Source organism: Danio rerio, chromosome 21 (assembly GCF_049306965.1).
Source record: "Danio rerio strain Tuebingen ecotype United States chromosome 21, GRCz12tu, whole genome shotgun sequence".
Lineage (NCBI taxonomy): Eukaryota > Metazoa > Chordata > Actinopteri > Cypriniformes > Danionidae > Danio > Danio rerio.
Genome location: NC_133196.1, coordinates 48,880,001 through 48,900,000, shown reverse-complemented (window position 1 = coordinate 48,900,000; position 20,000 = coordinate 48,880,001). Strand labels below are relative to the sequence as shown.

Here is a 20,000-nt window from a genome sequence, read left to right as displayed (position 1 = left end):
CACGTACAAAAGGAGAATGTCAATCAAAGTGTTTCATTCATCAAGTCTGATTATAAACAATACATTTCATTCATGTTGACCATTACAGGCTGGAGATATTCACACACTGCTGACACACAACTGGGTTTAAAACCCTTGTAAAAGTGAGTTTTGCATAACAGGTCCCCTTTAAGGCATTTATTATTGTTTTTTGTAGCTTCACAATGTCTGTTCTTATGCAATAGATAACCTTGAGCTTAAGGAAACCTTTAGTTCTTAGTTATTAAGCTCCTCACAGACACAGATCCGTGTTTTGTGCTGTTATAGGCTAATGCTGGAGCTGCAGTAGTGCAGTGTGAACATTAGATGACACTACAGCTTCACTCATCTCCATCTGAGAGTCACTCCTGTGCAGTTCTGACGTCATCTCAGATGACCTACACCACTGATTTCAGTCATGTCTACAGCGCTTTTCAACAGAAGCCTGTTAACAGAAAGGTTAAAGGGATAGTTCACTCCAAAATATGAACATTTACTCACCATTTACTCTCTCACAAATGGTTCCAGTTCCTGTAAGAGTTTATTTCTTCTGTTGGACACTAAAGAAGATATTTCGAAGAATGCTGAAAACCTGTAACCACTGACTTCTATTGCAGGAAAACAAATACTATGGGGGTCAATGGTGACCGGTTTCCAACATTGTTCGAAATGTCTTCTTTTGTGTTAAATACAAGTTACTCCTGTTGCAATTTCTAGCCGAGAATTATTGTGCATCTGTTTATCTCTATGATGATCGCGCATGGACGGATCATTAAGATGTCTGTACAGTTGTACCCGTTTCAGAGAGAGAGAGAGAGAGAGAGAGAGAGAGAGAGAGAGAGAGAGAGAGAGAGAGAGAGAGAGAGAGAGAGAGAGAGCCCAGAGAGAGAGAGAGCCCAGAGAGAGAGAGAGAGAGAGAGAGAGCCCAGAGAGCTACCATCAGCAAGCCCTCATATATAGAAATGCACATCCGGCCAGCGACCCCATGCACTATCTGGTGGAAAAACACCAACTAAATTCACAAACCCTGTCCCAACATATAAAGAGTAAAGAAATAGAAAAGATTACCCAGGAGGATTATAAACTCAATTGGCAAAATAAAGTACAACAAATAAAAAAGTTAGCGTGCTTCAACCAGATTAAACCTGGTTATGAACTGGCCCCGTATCTGACCAACATTAAGAGCCCTGGTCAGAGAAAGCTGATGAGCCGGTACCGTCTGAGTGGACACAGTCTGAGTGTGGAGACGGGCCGACACAAGCGCAGCTGGAGGAGCCCAGAGCTCAGACTGTGTCCACACTGCTCTGCTGGAGTTGTGGAGGATGAGCTGCATTTCCTCACTCACTGCAGCAAATATCAGAGCATCAGAGAAGCTTACTTCACACAAATGTCTCTGATTCTACCACAATTCCAGCAAGCCACAAATACGGAGAAACTCCATTATATTTTGGGAGAAAATGAAAAGTGTCTCCACCTAGCAGCACAGTACGTGTCCTCATGCCACCATATGAGAGAAAAAGGCTGAACCCCCTCATCCCTTATTAAAGCTCTCTGTCCTTTACCATTTATTATTATATACTTTTGTTAATCTTTTTTTTATTATTAACTTGTTTATTGTGACAACATATATGTATAATATAACGATATGTATATGTGTTTGTTTATTATTACTTATATTTCTTTTATCTATATGAATGTTCTGTATTTTGTTATTGCTTTGGCAACATTGTGATTTGTTTTACAGTCATGCCAATAAAGCTCTTTGAATTTGAATTTGAATTTGAGAGAGAGAGAGAGAGAGAGAGAGAGAGAGAGAGAGAGAGAGAGAGAGAGAGAGTTTTAATTTTATTGCCATTTCAGCGTCTATGGCTATGTCACGGCAAAAAGAAAATAGATCAAGTAAACATATTCTAACAATTAAAAGTCATCAACAGCAATAAATAATGTACAAGGTAAAATATATAAATAATAATAATGATAATATATAAGATAAAAATCTAAAACAGTTTTTTTAAGATTTCCTTTTGATAAAATTCTACAACTTTAGATGGATTCACGTTTAAAAATATTTCCTTTAAAGTCTCTCCAGATAAATATTGTTGTCTGATAACATTAAAAATGGGGCATTTCACAAGAATATGTTTAACTGTTTGGTTTCTGTTGCAATAAAGGCATTTTGGTGGTTCTTCTCCTTTGAGGAAATGTTCATGTGTGAGTCTCGTGTGTCCAATGCGACATCTTCTATATACATTTACATTTAGTTATTTAGCAGACGCTTTTATCCAAAGCGACTTACAAATGAGGACAAGGAAGCAACTTACACAACTAAGAGCAACAATGAATAAGTGCTATAGGCAAGTTTCAGGTCTGTAAAGTCTAAGAAGGGAAGTATTAGTAGTATTAGTATTTTATTTTTTACAGTTACAGTTAGTGTGATATTCAGAGAGGCAATTGCAGATTAGTAAGTGAAGTGGAGACTAAATAGTTGAGTTTTTAGTCGTTTCTTGAAAATAGCGAGTGACTCTGCTGTTCTGATGCAGTTAGGGAGTTCATTCCACCAACTGGGCAGATTGAGTGCGAGAGTTCGGGAAAGTGATTTCTTCCCTCTTTAGGATGGAACCACGAGGCGACGTTCATTCACAGAACGCAAGTTTCTGGAGGGCACATACATCTGCAGAAGTGAGAGCAGATAAGAAGGAGCAAAGCCAGAAGTCGCTTTGTAGGCAAACATCAGAGCTTTGAATTTGATGCGAGCAGCAACTGGCAGCCAGTGCAAACGGATGAGCAGCGGAGTGACATGTGCTCATTTAAGACCACTCGTGCTGCTGCGTATATACAATCTCATCGTGTCTTGACTTAAAAAATAAATTAGATTTTTTTCCTATTTCAGGTTGAATTTCAAAAAGTTTATTTTCTGGGCACTGATCCCATTATGATTGCCATTTGTTGAGAATATATCCTTTTATTAATGGCTTAAGATCCGAAGGTGGGACCCGTTTCAGAGAACATCTCTACTCAGTGATTCATATTCAACTCAAATCAAATGCGAACTGTTCACACACAATCTTGTTAACTTGTTAATAAATACTCATGATGTAAAAACTCACCTCCTTTTCTGAAGAGGTAGATTGGCACAAGATACAGCATGGAGTGTTGAATGTAATAGATCTCTTTCTCAAACGGAAGCTGTAATGGAAGAGATAAAATATATATATTTAGATAATTGTACACAAAGAGCTTCACATCCTGCCTTTATTTGTAGCACAGGCTAATACACCTATTAATGTAAGGCAGGGGTGTCAAACTCAATTCCTGGAGGGCCGAAGCCCTGCACAGTTTAGTTCCAACCCTGCTTCAACACACTTACCTGTAGGTTTCAAACAAGCCTGAAGGACTCAATTAGTTTGATCAGGTGTGTTTAATTAGGGTTGGAACTAAACTGTGCAGAGCTGCGGCCCTCCAGGAACGGAGTTTGACACCTGTGATGTAAGGCATTGTAAATCATTGTAAACATGGTATTGAAGCAAGCAGAGGACACAAAACCGCTTCCTGTTGTGTGGTTGCACTTAAACCACAATCCAACATCCTTATGATCAGCGCCATCACCAAACAAAACGAAGCGCCATTTGACGTACATATAGTCAAACATATTTAGAAATTGAAAGCTACTACAATAAAATACAAGCAAAATATTTTAAATTACAACCTACAACCTATTTAACACTTTTCTATAGTATATAAATTTGGCTGTACTAGTTTTTGCACCGTTATCGGAAGTTGCCTTGTTAGATTAGCTCCAGATTAGGCTTCAGTACTGACTAATCTAATGTATCTGCCACAGCAACGTCACCCTGCAGCCCAAGACCGGTTACTCACTGAAGCTAAGCAGGGCTGAGCCTGGTCAGTACCTGGATGGGAGACCACATGGGAAAGCTAGGATGCTGTCAGAAGTGGTAGTGAGGCCAGCAGGGGGCGCTCAACCTGAGTCCTGATGCCCCAGTATAGTGAAGGGGACACTATACTGTCAGTGGGCGCCGTCTTTCAGATGAGACGTTAAAGCGAGGTCCTGACTCTCTGTGCTCTTTAATAATCCCATGGCACTTCTGGTAAAGAGCAGGGGTGTAACCCTGGTGTCCTGGCCAAAGTCCCTCTAAAATCATGGCCTCCCAATCATCCCCTTTCACTGAATTGGCTCTATCACTGTCTCTCCACTGCACCAATAGCTGATGTGTGGTGAAGCACTGGCGCTGTTGTCCTGTGGCAGCCGTCGCATCATCCAAGTGGAGCTGCACACTGGTGGTGGTGTGGAGAGACCCCCCCTCATGATTGTGAAGCGCTTTGGGTGTACGGCCATACACAATAAATGTGCTTTATAAATACACATTACATCACATATCAGGGCTCAACAATAAGGACTGCCCGGTGGCCCAGGGTCAGCGTGAAAGACACTCGGGACAGTAGACAGGATTGTCCCCTATCGGCCAGTAACGATGAGCACGTTTTTTTTGTAACCTGGTAACAACCAGTACAGCGAAAAGATGGCAACATGGCGGCAAAATTAAACAATGAGGCTAAAAGAAAACGTCTGTTTCTAAAGTCTCAGAAGCAGACAATTACATGGGTACAAAATTAAGAAACTGAGAAAAAAAAAAGAACAAAAAAAAAAAAACAGTTGTCAGTTTGGCAAGTCATTTTTATAAAAATAATCTAGAAATGCATTAAAACACCAGCACATTTTTCATACTGCTCTTTCATTTGCATAAAATCTTGAATTTTGCTCATTATACATTTATTAACATATTTAAAATGCTAAAATTCTAGATTCACAGGCATTATTTTGCCACTAACGATTTTTGTGGGACCAGTGAAAATTTTGGCAGGGCAAGTAAAAATTTCAACCAATGGCCCGATCGGACTCGTTTAAAAAATCCTTAGCTTTGAACCCTGCATATGCACACATATAATATTGTCGAGCTTCTTATTAAACATTAATTTAAAAGACAGATTTGTGAGGGGTGAACGCATATATGCTGAGCACTGCAGAATGAAAAGATTAAATGAAATTGAATACTTGGGAAAATAATGTACAGGATTTATTAAATACTTTTTAAGGGCCCTCATTTTCTCTAAACTGATTGATCAACCTTTAATACCCACAAACACCCCGAAAAGTGCTTTGGATAAAAGTGTCTGCCAAATGCATTAATATATGCATTAATAGACTCACCAGTCTAGTGTTGACCACTGGGAAGAGAAGAGCTAGAAGGGCCCCGTTCAGCATGTGGACCTGAAGTCTGCAAAACACATTAGAAATCAACCAAAAGCTCAGAAAAACAAAAACAAAAAAACACTGCATTTACAGCTGCACAATACATGGCTTTAGCATCGATATCGCAATGTGCATGTCTGCAATAGTCACATCGCAGGATTAGCAATGTTGAGTTCACATGTTGGGATTATATTTGAGCAATTTGTGGCGTTTACCCATGATAACAGCTGATCATCTGCATGTGTTTCCAAAACCTGTGACTTTGCATTCAGACACAAGAAATTGCACCTTTTGTAAGTTTAATAAAGATTTATTTTATTTAACTATTTACAATGAGGGTGTCATGGTGGCGCAGTGGGTAGCACGATCGCCTCACAGCAAGAAGGTTGCTGGTTCGAGCCTCGGCTGGGTTATTTCTGTGTGGAGTTTGCATGTTCTCCCCATGTTGTTGTGGGTTTCCTCTATCAGAAGTGTCTTATATGAAAGGCAAAGTACCTGAAGATGACGATTATTTTAGCTCAATAAAATCTGATCATGTCTTGATGTTGACTGATTTGATGAGGACAGTGCGGTCTGACTCTGCTCAAGCTAAAGTGTCATCACTGAACAGAAATAATGTCCAGTATAGAATATAAAGTCCTGCTGCAGTGGAGACAGAATGAAGATTGTGTCTGACTCCATCATGAGCTTGGAGGACTGCATCCATACATCTCTGACATGACTCACATCACTGATTAATAAAGTCATCTGGAATGAAGAAGAAAGCGTTCCTGCAGGACTCCCAGAGTTCATCAAGATTCATTCATTTTCAATACCTCCTCCTCCTCCTCCTTACCCCCAGACATGCTCAATAATGTTCATGTCTGGTGACTGGGCTGGCCAATCCTGAAGCAGCTTGACCAAGGTCACCAATTGCAATCAAATGTAGTCTAGCACAGGGAAAGAGCGCTAGATTCAAGCCTGTGTGATACATTTGCAAGGAAAGTTTTATTAATCTAAAACTGAGGTCGTTATTAATTGTGGTCTGGTGACATCATCAGTAAAGCACGCCTTTGGAAACTCCAGTGAGCTCTGCTAACACGGAAACAATCATTTGCATTTATGATGCGACATTATTGAACACACATTAAAACAATCAGTCACTACTAACCACTTAAAATATTGTTTAATAAGTAATTAAGGCTTAACGGAGATCACTAGTGATATAATGTTGATATCTATGTAACATTTATTTCTAAAATCACACACATTTACAATATATTACAATTGACAATTTTTAGAATTCTAATATATTACATTATAGCCAAACACAAATTAAACAGTAGTGACTTTAGGACAAAGCGTGCGAGAGACCAGCGATCCTTGATGCATGAAATATTGCACATTATGACGAGTTCTGCTGGATATAATACAGCTTATCATTGGGAATTGTAGTTTTATAAAGTACTATAAAGTTTTATAACTGGCGATTGACATGATCTAGTGGGTCTGCTGTCACCTTTAATGTGCACGTACGTGATTTTAGGAGGCGTGGCTTTGAATGGGGAGGGGCTGTGTTTCAAACATAAAACAGACAGCATTAAGGCAAATCAGCTACTGCACCTTTAAGCTCAGGGGGCTACATTTGCATGTTTGTGTTTTTGTGACACATCAGGACATACATTTGTATAATGACACAGGTATGACAGGTATTACAAGAAGGTGCTGAAATATGAGGACACTGCTCATGTGCTGATTTCTCCAAAAGCTTAAAAATCACACAGATTGAGTTATTTCAGAAAGACAAACTGCACACAGATTCCTGTGAGGGTTGAGTTTAGAGGTAGGCTGGGGTGAGGGCAATACAACATACAGTTTGTACAGTAGAAAAACAATAGACACCTACAGTTGAAGTCAGAATTATTCGCCCCCCTTTGAATTTATTTTTCTTTTTTAAATATTTCCTAAATGGTGTTTAACAGAGCAAGGAAATTTTCACTGTGTGTCTGATAATATTTTTTCTTCTGGAGAAAGTCTTATTTGTTTTATTTCGGCTAGAATAAAAGCAGTTCTTAATTTTTTAAACACCATTTTAAGGACAAAACTATTAGCCCCTTTAAGCTATATTTTTTTTCAACAGTCTACAAACAAACCACTGTTATACAATGACTTGCCTAATTACCCTAACTTTACCCTAATTACCCTAGTGAAGCCTTAAATGTGACTTTAAGCTGTATAGAAGTGTCTTGAAGAATATCTAGTCTGATATTATTTACTGTCATCATGACAAAGAGAAAATAAATCCGTTATTAGAGATGAGTTATCAAAACTATTATATTTAGAAATGTGCTGAAGTAATCTGCTCTGCATTAAACTGAAATTGGGGAAAAAATAAACAGGGGGGCGAATAATTCTGACTTCAACTGTATGCGATGTCCCCACAATCCACAAAATAACCTGTGTATGTGTGTGTGTGTGTGTGTGTGTGTGTGTGTGTGGTTAAAATGCTTACGCTTTCAAAGGTAAATACAATAAATCTAAATATGCACGTTAGCTAGAGTTACATGAAAACTGCTGACTATAAGTAATGCAATGCAAGTTTATAGAAAATATGTGCTTGCGGTGATGTTTTTGGAAAATTATATACATCACATTAAGTGAGTGTCCCTAAAATTCTGCAGTCTTAAACTTACTAACCAACTCTATAAAACACTTGGCTTGAACTGCTGATGCAACAGGGCAGAAGAGCATAATGAACCTTAATAAAGACTAACATAATGATAATAATCATCACCACAATATAATGGTTCAACATCTTTACCAGTGCTGCCTCCAAAGTTAAAAATACAAAACAGCTACGGTTTCATTTTGACAAGGTAACTGATGTGTTCCAGTAAAGTACATTCAGAGTAAAGGTGTTGAAAGGCTATTTTAGGAAGAGTCTGAATTCCTCATGTGTTGGAGAGCCCCAACACCACACTCGTTTCAGTAACTCCACTCAAGCTGAAAGAAAGAACTGCTCTGAGATCTGTGTAGGGTTGTCAAAAGTATCGACTTCGGTACCGAAATCCAATTCCCACTAACATTTACGTGCATTCTTAAACGCTGCATATTAGAGTCGTAAATCGATGACCTTCGTGACCAATCAGAGTAATTTCTGTTGCGCATGTGAACACAATGGCCAATGAGAAGTGTTTAACCCTTGTTAACCATTTTTATCCACTCCTGGGTGATTTTGAGTCTTAATATTGCCACGACTTTCTCTGTTTTTCAGCAAATCTTATTTTGACACATATTTTGGGGAAATGCTTTGACTTTCAAAAATACGCTGCGAGCAAATTTACGACGCTTTCATTACATTGATGAGATGCTTCAAGAGTGGCTTGACCCAAGGAATGCGACAGCTGAAACTTGTGTCTTGCATACGTCTGTGCGTAGTGGTTCTTGAAGCAGTGACTCCAGCTGCAGTCCACTCTTTCTGAATCTCCCCTACACTTTTGAATGTGTTTTGTTTTACAGTTCTCCCCAGGTTGTGGTTATCCCTATAGCGTGTACACTTTTTTTTCAACGACATCTTTTCCTTCTCTTTGCCTTTCTATGAATGTACTTGGACACAGCTTTATGAACAACTAGCCTCTTTTGCAATGATCTTTTGGGCTTTGCCCTCCTTGTGCAAGGTGTCAATGGTTGTCTTTTGGACAACTGTCAAATCAGCAGTCTTTACCTTGATTGTGTAGTCAACAGAACTAGACCGAGGCTCATCCGAAATGCTTCCATACTATATAGTACATTAAAAACAGAGTGTAAGCTGAGTAGTACGTCTGAATTCATAGAATTCAAAATTCAGTATGCAAGTAGTACCCGGATGACCTACTATTTCCGGCGAGATTCTGAAGTCTGGATTAGATGGACGCTACGCTATCTCATGTTGCTCCATGAGAGAATTTGTGAATGGGAGTGAAGCGATGCAACTCACAAAGGTAAGTCACATGATCATGACAAAATGGCGGATGTAGTGCGTCCGGGTTCTATTTATACTAGGGATGGGAAGATTCATCGATATGTATCGATACGCGGTCATGCGCGTGCACGATGCAAGTGCATCGGTAGAGCAGCAGAGGATGAATGAAATTTTGGAAGCAAATCGAGATGCATCGGTTTTTGCGAGATGCATCGATTTTTCCGAGATACAGCTTATATTTTTAATATAGAATGTATTTTTTATTTATTAACAAGTGTTGTCAACCTGTTTTTGGTGCATAATTTAATCGACCTACATAAAGTAAGCCTTAGCAACGGACTTGCGGATGTGTACACTTACACTACAACTCAGTGTATCAGGTGTGTGGATGAAGCTAGTGGTGCGCCCTCAGAAAGCGCGAGAAGCAAAACAAACATTTTATTCCCCACTGAGTTTTAAATCTAAAGTATGGCAACATTATGGATTTAAGGATGGACGACATGACAGGACAGATGCAATTTGCAAAATGTGCCGCGCATCTGTAAAATACGCGGGCAGTATGACTAATCTGAAATCTCACTTGAAGCGGCGCCACGGTGTTGTTGTGAAAGTATTTTCCAGTGTTCCTGCATCCCCGGCTTTCGCACTGCTTCAACTGTAGCTACCAGCTCCAAAAGTGGTGAGAAAAGCATTGCAAGTTTTTTTTTTCCGTGCGCAACAGTTCTGCTCGCTCTACGCCAATAACGAATGCTACTGCATTGTTCATCTGCAAAGATATTCAGCCTAGTGTCACGGAGAACGAAGGTTTTAAACACCTCCTCCTGTTTATTTTTATTTAATTATAATAATAATAATATTAATAATAATAATGATAAAAATAATGGGTGTCACGGTGGCACAGTGGGTAGTTTGACCACTTCACAGCAAGAAGATTGCTGGTTTGTTATATTTTTATTAGCCTGTTGTTTACAGTGACAGTGATGTTTCAAAGCAGCATAACACTGCTAGTTCACCACCTTAAGTTTTGAATAATCAGTGGCAAAATATATCTTTGTAAAACTTGTTTTCATAATTGAAAAGTTAAATCACAATTCTTGTTGTGCAATGCTAAACCTTTATGTTGAAAGAGTGCAAATATATATATTTTAATATATATTGCACTTATACATTCTGTTTATCTTGAAAATACTTAAATAATATGTGCTATATGTTCTAAAATGGCCCTCTACTGTAAACTGACACTCTGAGAGAAGAGCCAGTTTGTAAAAAAAGTCTTGGTTTTGCTTGGTTTATAAATAATCAAACTCATTCAATGGCACAGCATCCTCATTCACAATCTCATAAACTTGATCTAATTAGTTAGTGCTGAATTATCGCATTGTATCGTGATATGGGTGTGAATCGTATCGTGTTGCATCGCAATATGTCACAAATGTATCGCTAATATATCGGATCGTATTCTTTGTATCCAGATGCGTATCGGATCGGCATTATAGCTTAGATGCCCAACCCTAATTTATACTGGTCACATTCATACTGTATAGAATGCGTTTTTTAAAGGCTGAGTCGTACAAAATCAGCTAAATTAAATGAAACAAATGCTTGACATATATCAGTCTGTGTGGAATGCATGCATACATTATACAAGTTTCACTTAAATGGAATTAGTGAAATAAATCAACTGTTTGAATATAATCTAATTATATGGCCAGCACCTTTATATCAAAACAATCAGCCACTACTAACAAACACCAATCATTTAGGCTCAACTGAAATGATGAAGTGATGATCAACAGTAAAAATGACACATTTTGCCTCTTTCCATCAAGGAAAACCAGCAACAATCAAGAATGCATGATTATCTGCTGTCATGGCTTTTGCAATCATTACAATGGTCAATGGAGCAAAGCCACCACCAACATAACCAAAAGAAGAGTCAATCTGAACAGTACACAAGGGCTAAGAATGAGCTCAACAGTGCTCTAACATTATTATAAATTCATTACTGATTGGTACTGAGGTCGATACTTTTCACATGACTTGATCTGTGTGGTGCAGCGTTTACAGTTCTTACCTGAAGATAACCATCGCCGTCTTAGAGGGCGGACACGCGAGCAGGAAGATCTGCAAAACAGACACGATAGAGCTCAGCAACACTGACTTAAGATGCAGAAGATTACACATTAAAGAGAGAGTTCAGCCTAATTTATTATTTTTCATTTTCATGCATTTATTTTCTTTCGGCTTATGCAGAGTTCATGATATTCAAAGAAGTCGTGTCACCGATGTTTTCACACTGCATGACTATCTGGGGCTAGCGTTCTGTCCGTGCACTGTTTACACTGCAAGATGGATCAGCGACAGGGGGTTTCACACTGTCTGACTTTAAAATAGGAAGAATCGCCGACAACTACGACTCACAACCAAACACGAGAAATAACATGGAAAGAATGCAAGGTCATGTAATATAGCTTTTGTTCTTAATTATATAATGAGAAAGACGTCTTTAGTGGGGAATAGGGTTGTAACGGTATGAATTTTTCACGGTATGATAATCTTCTAAAACAATACCACGGTTTGACGGTTTCGCAGTATACGGTATGTTACAAATGTTATAAAATAATAGAACAGTGAAGCAAATTTGACTTTTTCCAAATAATATATTTTCAGTTACTATAAACAACACCACTTACAATGAACAAATAAAAAATAAGAAAATAATAAATAATGTGTCAAAGTCCAAATAAAGTCCAAATAAACATGGTGCAAATCCTCAGTAAAAAATAGATATAAATATTTACTATACTATAGTTACATAACGAAACTAGATTCAATATGGAACATCCTTAGGTTTTATGTGCCAGCATGGATATGGTTGTCTGTGGATATGGATTTGGATTTGGTTGTCTGCAATGCAGACAAACAGCTGCACCTTCATTTGTGTCTTTTGAAAACAGCAAGAGCAGCAGTTCGTCTTTGCTGTGTCACTGTTTTGTCATGTTTCTGTGCTGCTGTGCATGCAAAAGTACTTAGTATGAGAATTATTTCATGCAAAACTTTTTTTTTGCGTTTTATTTAGCCGCGCATAAATGTATGCCTATCTCTCATTCTGTGTTGTTCAAAAAGCTCATTGTTGGTCCACAAACAAGTGAAACCTATGCTTATTGGTTGTGATATAGCGAGTTTGAACCAATCTGGGCATGGAGGAGGGACAATGCATCAATGTATCATGTCTGGTTTGTCCGGAGACACAGTGACGAGCGTTTCTTTGTCAAATCAGCGTTGTCAAATTTTGATGACGTAACCGCACTGATTCCGGAGCCGGAGAGAATGTTATGTGATACAGCACTGGAAAGCTGAGATTCTCTTCTTTATGCCAATCTTTGAATTGTATGAATCGGATCAGCAGATCAAAAGTTATTAAACATTTAAGAGCAATACTTATTTTTAGCCGCGGGCGCCTGTCTCGGTCTTTAAGGGTTAAAACCGTTGATATGCAATTGTTCATGGTATGATAATCGTGCACGTTCAAATCGTGGTAGACCGTCATACCGGTATATTGTTACAACCCTAGTGGGGAAATAAGCAATTTCTCCTCAACTTTTTTCTCGTTCGACCTGGTTGTGGTATCGCTCGGATGACACGTCAAACAGACCCAGGCGCTGCTGCCAAATTTACACTAGTTTTTCCTCTATTTGGGTCCAAATAGACTGAAAATGAGCGCTTTTGACATCTTCGCCAACCTCCGGCTGGCCTGCAGATACCCACACTAGCGGATGCTGCTCTCTCATTGGCTGTCGGTAATCGCTGATGTTATTTTCAATCAGAACACATTTCACACAGCATGATTTGAATCGCCAACAGCTCCAGTGGAATGAACCACCAACTACTCCAGCATATGTTTTATGTGGGGGATGGCAGCTGAAAACCCAGTGCTGGAAAAACACCCATACACTCATTCACTATGGCCAACTTTGTTCATCAATTCCCCTATAGCACATGTGTTTGGACCGTGGGGGAAACCGAAGCACCTGGAAGAAACCCACGTCAACATGGGGAGAACATGCAAACTCCACACAGAAACACTTACAGACCCAGATGGGATTCGAACCAGCGACCTTTTTGCTGTGAGGGGACAGTGCTAACCGCTGAGCCACAGTGTCGCCAAATAACTCAATAACTCAGAATCAGCCAATCAGAATCAAGCATTCAACTGACCCCCAGTATAAATCATAGAATCTACATGAAGAGCACCTTCAAATAAATGCTAAAACAAAATAGACCTAAACAGCCACTTCTGCAAGCGGACTTGATTATTGAGTCACCTTATGTGTTGCAGGTATATAAACGCAATCTTTTGACTGGGGGCCAAGCTCTGCTTATCTTATCAGCCACACTTATCTTTCCAGTGGCTAATCAAACAGCCGAGAGTGTTGAACAAACAGCCATTCAGCTACTGAAAAATGGAGCTTAGCACCACATGTTTTAGACCAGTTCAGCTTTACTTCTTTCACAAGTACTTGCACATTTTGCATTATATATATTTTGTTTAGGAGGTTGATTCGTGATCCGTATGGATCTCAACCCACAGTTTGAAATGCACGTGACGTGCAGATTTATAACTTTTTTGAACTTGTAAGTTGATCCAACATTTATAACAAATCGTATAGAGATCCTTCAGTCCAACATCTACATCAGCAGGAGGATGAAGAAGAACCCAGGGTGGACATTTCAGCAAGACAATGATCCAAAACACAGCCGAGGAGACTCTCAGATGCTTTCAGAGAAAGAAAATCAAGCTGTAGAATGGCCTAGCCAATCACCTGACCCGAATCCAATAGAGAATACAGAATAAAGCTTAGATTTGATAGACGAGACCCACAGAAGCATCAAGATTTTGACTCTCTGTTAAAGTCACTCACACGTGAGCAATGCATTGGGGCTTCATTCTCCATATGAGAGACGTCTTTAAACAAGTCTTTATATTAAGTATTAAACACATTTCAGTAGTTCAGCACTTTCTCCTTCTGTCATTCCAGTGTTATTAAACACAACATTTGTTTCAGATTTTTTTTGTATGTTTGTATTGTTTGGGTTTTCACCAAAATCTGCTTCATGTCCATGTCAACAGCTCCTTTACAGATATTACTCCCAGGAAACACACATGACGTGCTCAATACTTATTTTCCTCGCTGTATATATAGTGCAATATAAAGCACTTTTTTCTTTTATTAGCATGTTTTTTCCCGTCCTAAAAATCTAGTTAAAAATAACCACTCAATGATTCATAATCAATTATGCAGATACACTCCCATAGAAATTCAGCCCAACCATTCTCAAATAACAGAGTATATACAGTCTTTTTAAGGCTCTTTCCATACATTTTAAGACCTTATAACTACTTTGGGTTTCAGCCGGAAACACTGGCAAGATTTTAACTTACAGTACATTTACTAAATATTAATGCAAGAAACTGATCAAAAACTAAAACATACTCGTACACTGAATAAAATCTATTAAACCTAGCTAATTCAGCAGGTTGGCACCTACATAACTGCAGAAATAACGATGTTGCTGCAGTAAACAAAGCAGAATGAGGTCAAATCTGGCAGGATTTCACTGATTTCATAAACAACACAGCATCCTGATTTAATTCAGGCAAACTTCAGCATGCAACCGTACGCTGTATAATCGAAAATTATATACAATTTAATACCTTGCAAAATAGCATTTAAGACTTTTTAATACTTTTTAAGGGCCTTAAATTTCTCTACATTAATTTATCAACTTTTAATAATTAATCATTTAATATTTTAATTTAATAATTAATAATTTATTAACTTTTAAAGACCCCGCGGACACCCTGAATAATGAATTCTTTTCAAAATAGAGTTATTCAATCCATCAGTGAAATATTTTCATATCGCAGAAAACCAAAATATAGCAACATCAATTTAATCCAATCTCCTGCATGCCTAATAGTAACTATGTGACTTGGTATTAACAGGATTTAAACAAAAACATGTAGAAATTTAATCATTTATAGGTTACAGATTTCGGTTTCTTTCTCGCCTAATGGTCCAGCTCCAGTGTATGTTTACTTTCATATGACGAAGCAGTTTTGGCAGTGTTTGCCCTGAGCGCTAGTGAAATGAGCCATGTGGTTTCCCAGTGATACAGACTCCTCGAGCAGCCCTACAGTAACAGATTGATCTGCTGTAGAGTTAATGAGATCAGATTGGCATGGTTCAGCATCTGCTGGGAGTGTAGCCAACATCTCCTCAACGGATATGAAGAAGCGGGATGCTGTCAGCACATCCTTATTCCAGGTTAAGTCAAACTAGAGGCGAATTTGACGTTGGCTGTTTCTCAATATGCGTTCATCAGCGGTCTTGTGTTCTCGTGCAACGTCATCATCAGCTGCCTAAGTTCAGTTCCAATACTCAAGACCGCAAGTACGGAGGACATGTGAAACTTCCCGGATGTGTTCTTGATATCGAGGATGCACCGATGCAGACTTGAGCACCGATCTTGTTCTGGAAGTCCCAGAAGTCATTGCGGCTGGAGGTGGGAAGTGCAGCATTTTATCTAGATTTATTATTAAAGTTTAGAGACATCACTTATTTACCTCAGGAGTTTCCCTTAATGAAACGGTGAAAGTAAACATCACCATGGACATCTTAATAAACGAATAAACACATTAAGGGTGTTTGTTTGCTGAAATTCGTATTAAAATCTGTTTTATTTATATTGTGCAACACATATATATAATGTTTTTTATGCAGAGTATATATTTTGAAAAGGGGGAAAATAATAAATCTTTGTATGAATGCTGTAATGTTTAAATAATTTACCATTTAAAATGTGTGAAGGTCATGTGACCATCATGAAGAACGGAGCTTCTCATTTCTCAAAGGATGCGTTCTCTCGCCGTCTCCTTAGTTCGTTTTTCCGAGGACACCTGGCAAGACCGCTGTCCACAAGAGCGTAAGTCCAATCTCTGCGTTCTTGGAATTGAGAAACAGCCATTGTGTAACAGCAGCTTTACCTCTGGTGTATAAAACACTTATAAAGAGACTGTTACTGCAATAATACAATTATGGAGACAAGTTAGTCTCAAAAATAACACATCTGCATTCATAAAATTTATTTAATCCACCAATCAAAGCAGTCCTTACTGAACAAACTCAAGAAGATCCATTATTTAATTATCATTCATTCATTCATTTTCTTGTCAGCTTAGTCCCTTTATTAATCCGGGGTCGCCACAGCGGGATGAACCGCCAACTTATCCAGCATGTTTTACGCAGCGGATGCCCTTCCAGCTGCAACCCATCTCTGGGAAACATCCATACACACTCATACATCACGGACAAGGGTACGGGTCGGTACGCTTTTACGCCTGTTTCCACTGTCAAAGGGTACCTAAAAGCAAACCATACCGTACCATTTTTTGGGCACCCTTTGCAAAGAGTAGCTAGCATAACAAAAGGAGGAGCAAGACGTGCAGCTCAATGCTATTGGTTTACAGAGATACGTCACTAACGCGTGTACAAGCCAGGAGAATGAAAACAAAGAAACTCCATTTTTAAAAACACAGCCAAGACATTTCACCGTAATAATATATAATAACAAGCCCGAGCTCAAACAAACCTTGTCGTCACCTTGACGAACAGCCACAAGAACAAAATCTGCTGTGTCCTGTTGTTGTTTTACGAGCCCGTCTAATGCACGACCGGTTTCGCTTTTCCGCATGCCTTCCCCGCGCGTCTATTTTTGAAATAATGAACTTCTTGAACTGATAATAATAACGTGCGCGTGATCATTGAAGTGCTTCTGACATCTGATCCTTTCAGAAATGGACAAACACGAGAGTGAAGCATGAAAAAAAAGGAGTGAATGATTATTTCAGCAGCCTGAAACATTAACAACCTGCCATGTTTAACTATTATCATGTAATGTAAAATGTAATGTAATGTGTATTTATATAGCGCATTTATGGTGTATGGCCGTACACCCAAAGCGCTTCACAATCATGAGAGAGGTCTCTCCACACCATCACCAGTGTGCAGCTCCACTTGGATGATGCGACGGCAGCCACAGGACCACCACACACCAGCTATTGATGGAGTGGAGAGACAGTGATAGATTCAGTGGAAGGGGATGATTGGGAGGCCATGATGGTAAGGGCCGATAGAGGGACTTTGGCCAGGACACCAGGGTTACACCCCTGCTCTTTCACGAGAAGTGCCATGGGATTATTAATGAGCACAGAGAGTCAGGACCTCTGTTTTTAACGTCTCATCTGAAAGACGGAGCCCACTGACAGTATAGTGTCCCCTTCACTATACTGGGGCATCAGGACTCAGGTTGAGCGCCCCCTGCTGGCCTCTCTAACACCACCTCCAACAGCAACCTTGTTTTCCCATGTGGTCTCTCATCCAGGCACTGACCAGGTACAGCCCTGCTTAGCTTCACTGAGTAACCAGTCTTGGGCTGCAAGGTGATGTGGCTGTGGCAGATCATCTTTGGTACCCTTTTGGCAGTGGAAACGCAAGCCTGATAAAGATGGCGGTACCGTACTGTACCACTCAATGGAAACGGGCCATAATAAATCAAATAATCAATATCAGTAGTTATTCAGTGCTAATTGGAGTAAATAACTTCAGTTGACTATGCCTCAGTAGGTATAAATCAACGATTGTGTCTGTAACAGGTCACAATTGTTTAAGTTTAACAACCATGCTGCTTTATTCCTTTGACGGCTCATCTTTCAACACACTCTTCTGTCAGTTATGAAAGAGGAAGTGATTAGTTCCTCATGTGGACAGAAAAAGCGAGAGTGTTGAAACGCAGAACTCGAGGGTCAATCAAACCGCACTTTTCCCTCCAATGACCTCCAGTAAAAAGTCGTTTAATATTCATGGTGATTTCCAGAATTAAAGTAGTCTGAGTGGTGAATCTGCATCACATAAAGACATGAACCACCAAAAACAGCTCATCTTTAACACTTTGCATTTCAATGCCGCAATAAAGTAGATAGTAGATTGTATACTTGTATATTCACACGTCATAATTTCTCAAATGTTTACGCTTTAAGGCATAACCCATTGATTGTTATGGTGGCATAGGTAATCATGATTACAATTAGAAATTCAATTAACTGTGCCGCCCTATTAGAGAGGCCAGAAATCAAGACTCATTTGACTGCAAAACATTGTGTGAAGTAAAACTTTTTCATCTGAGATTTTAGAAAACCACAGCCTCCACCCAAACTGCATCTGCAAGTGTTTATCAAAAACGTGTGAAGCTAAAACAAACATGTCTGTATAGTTTAACAGAGCATTTGTTCCTTCTTTCCATACACATGTTCAGATATTCAAGCAACAATTTATTCTGTGGGTCATACGATTTTTGTTGGTGTCAGAAAAGAATTACAAAACAAATGATTTGACAGGAAAGAAAGCTTAAAAAAAGCACTTTTCCTCCACATTTCCCAGCGAGTATTGTTGATTTTGCAGTGTGTGAATGTCATTGAGGCTGTTTGAAGTTCTCCACTATTCCGCCTTTAAAATTTACCGGATGATAAGAGCCTGTTGCCTTGTTCAAATACTGTAAGACTTGTGCAAATACATTCACTGGCATGCGCAGACTTACTATTGAGGAGACAAGAACATTTGAGGCCTGGTAGAGCAGCCTTATATCGTGCAATACATATCCTAATTTAGTTCCTTGATATATATGAAAGCCTCAGCTAGATAACATGCGTTTACACCAGAAGCGGATAAAGCATCAAATCAGAGTGATTTACATGTTAAGTCAATGCAAAGACGCAAATAGACATCCTGCGATGCGTTTCACGTGAATGAGGCGACACGAATGATGCAATTCATGCGAATGAAGCAGTGCGAGTTGAGCGTTTAGCATGAATCGCTCGAGTTGGAAAATATAAACTCCGTGTTATGTTAGCTTGCTCTTGTAGGGGCATGATTATGACATGGCACCTATTGTTGGTGTCGAGAGAGGAAGTCCTCTTGTCAACACTGGACAACAGCTCATCAAACCGATCTCGGCTCAGTCTGGAGCACAGCTAAAAGCCTCCATCATCCAGGTACAGTTTCTGGAGGAGCTGAGGAACTCACAGAACTGGTGCACCTCTAAAAAGATCTAGTGGACTCAGACACGGTGCCGAACACATCTACGCTGTTTGTCAGCCTTCCTAAAGCACATAGACACAGCTACTCTCTCAAAGAAATCCATGTTAGCCATTCCATTGTTTGAAAAGCACTAAAACGGGTCATGCGAGTTGTTTTAATTAATGTGTTTTCCTTTGTCCGCTGCATCCCATAACAACTATAATAAATTAATGTACGACATGTTTTAATATATATTATATTAAGTCACCTATAAGAGTTTTCAATCATTTCTCTGCACAAGAAAGAAAGAAAGAAAGAAAATGGAAATAAAGATGGACAGACAGAATGAAAAAAGAAAGAAAGGCAGAACGATGGACAAAGCAAGAATTAAAAGAAAGAAAGAATAATAAATGAAAGGATGGGTGGATGGATGGATGGATGGATATAAGAAAAAGAAAGAAAGAAAGAAAGAAAGAAAGAAAGAAAGAAAGAAAGAAAGAAAGAAAGAAAGAAAGAAAGAAAGAAAGAAAGAAAGAAAGAAAAAAAAGAAAGAAAGACAAAGAAAAAGACAACGATAGACAGAAAGGACAGACAGAAAGAAAAGAAAGCAGAACGATGAATAAAGCAAGAATTAAAA

At 39.0% G+C, this 20,000-nt stretch overlaps 1 protein-coding gene across 6 annotated transcripts in view; it reads right to left on the bottom strand.

Annotated features, from left to right (window-relative positions):
- The window catches only part of tmem164 (transmembrane protein 164), a 42,169-nt gene that overhangs the window by 9,350 nt on the left and 12,819 nt on the right, over window positions 1-20,000 (bottom strand). For all 6 annotated transcript variants that reach the window (XR_012396982.1, XR_012396984.1, XR_012396985.1 and 3 more), the window contains exons 2-4: window positions 11,302-11,351; window positions 5,246-5,312; window positions 3,126-3,204 (exon numbers count right to left, since the gene is read on the bottom strand). Coding sequence is in view for 1 of the 6 variants with exons in the window: in XM_021469256.3 (XP_021324931.1) it covers window positions 3,126-3,204; window positions 5,246-5,312; window positions 11,302-11,351 (196 nt within the window). In the remaining 5 variants the exon portion in view is untranslated. The remainder of the gene's footprint in view (window positions 1-3,125; window positions 3,205-5,245; window positions 5,313-11,301; window positions 11,352-20,000) is intronic.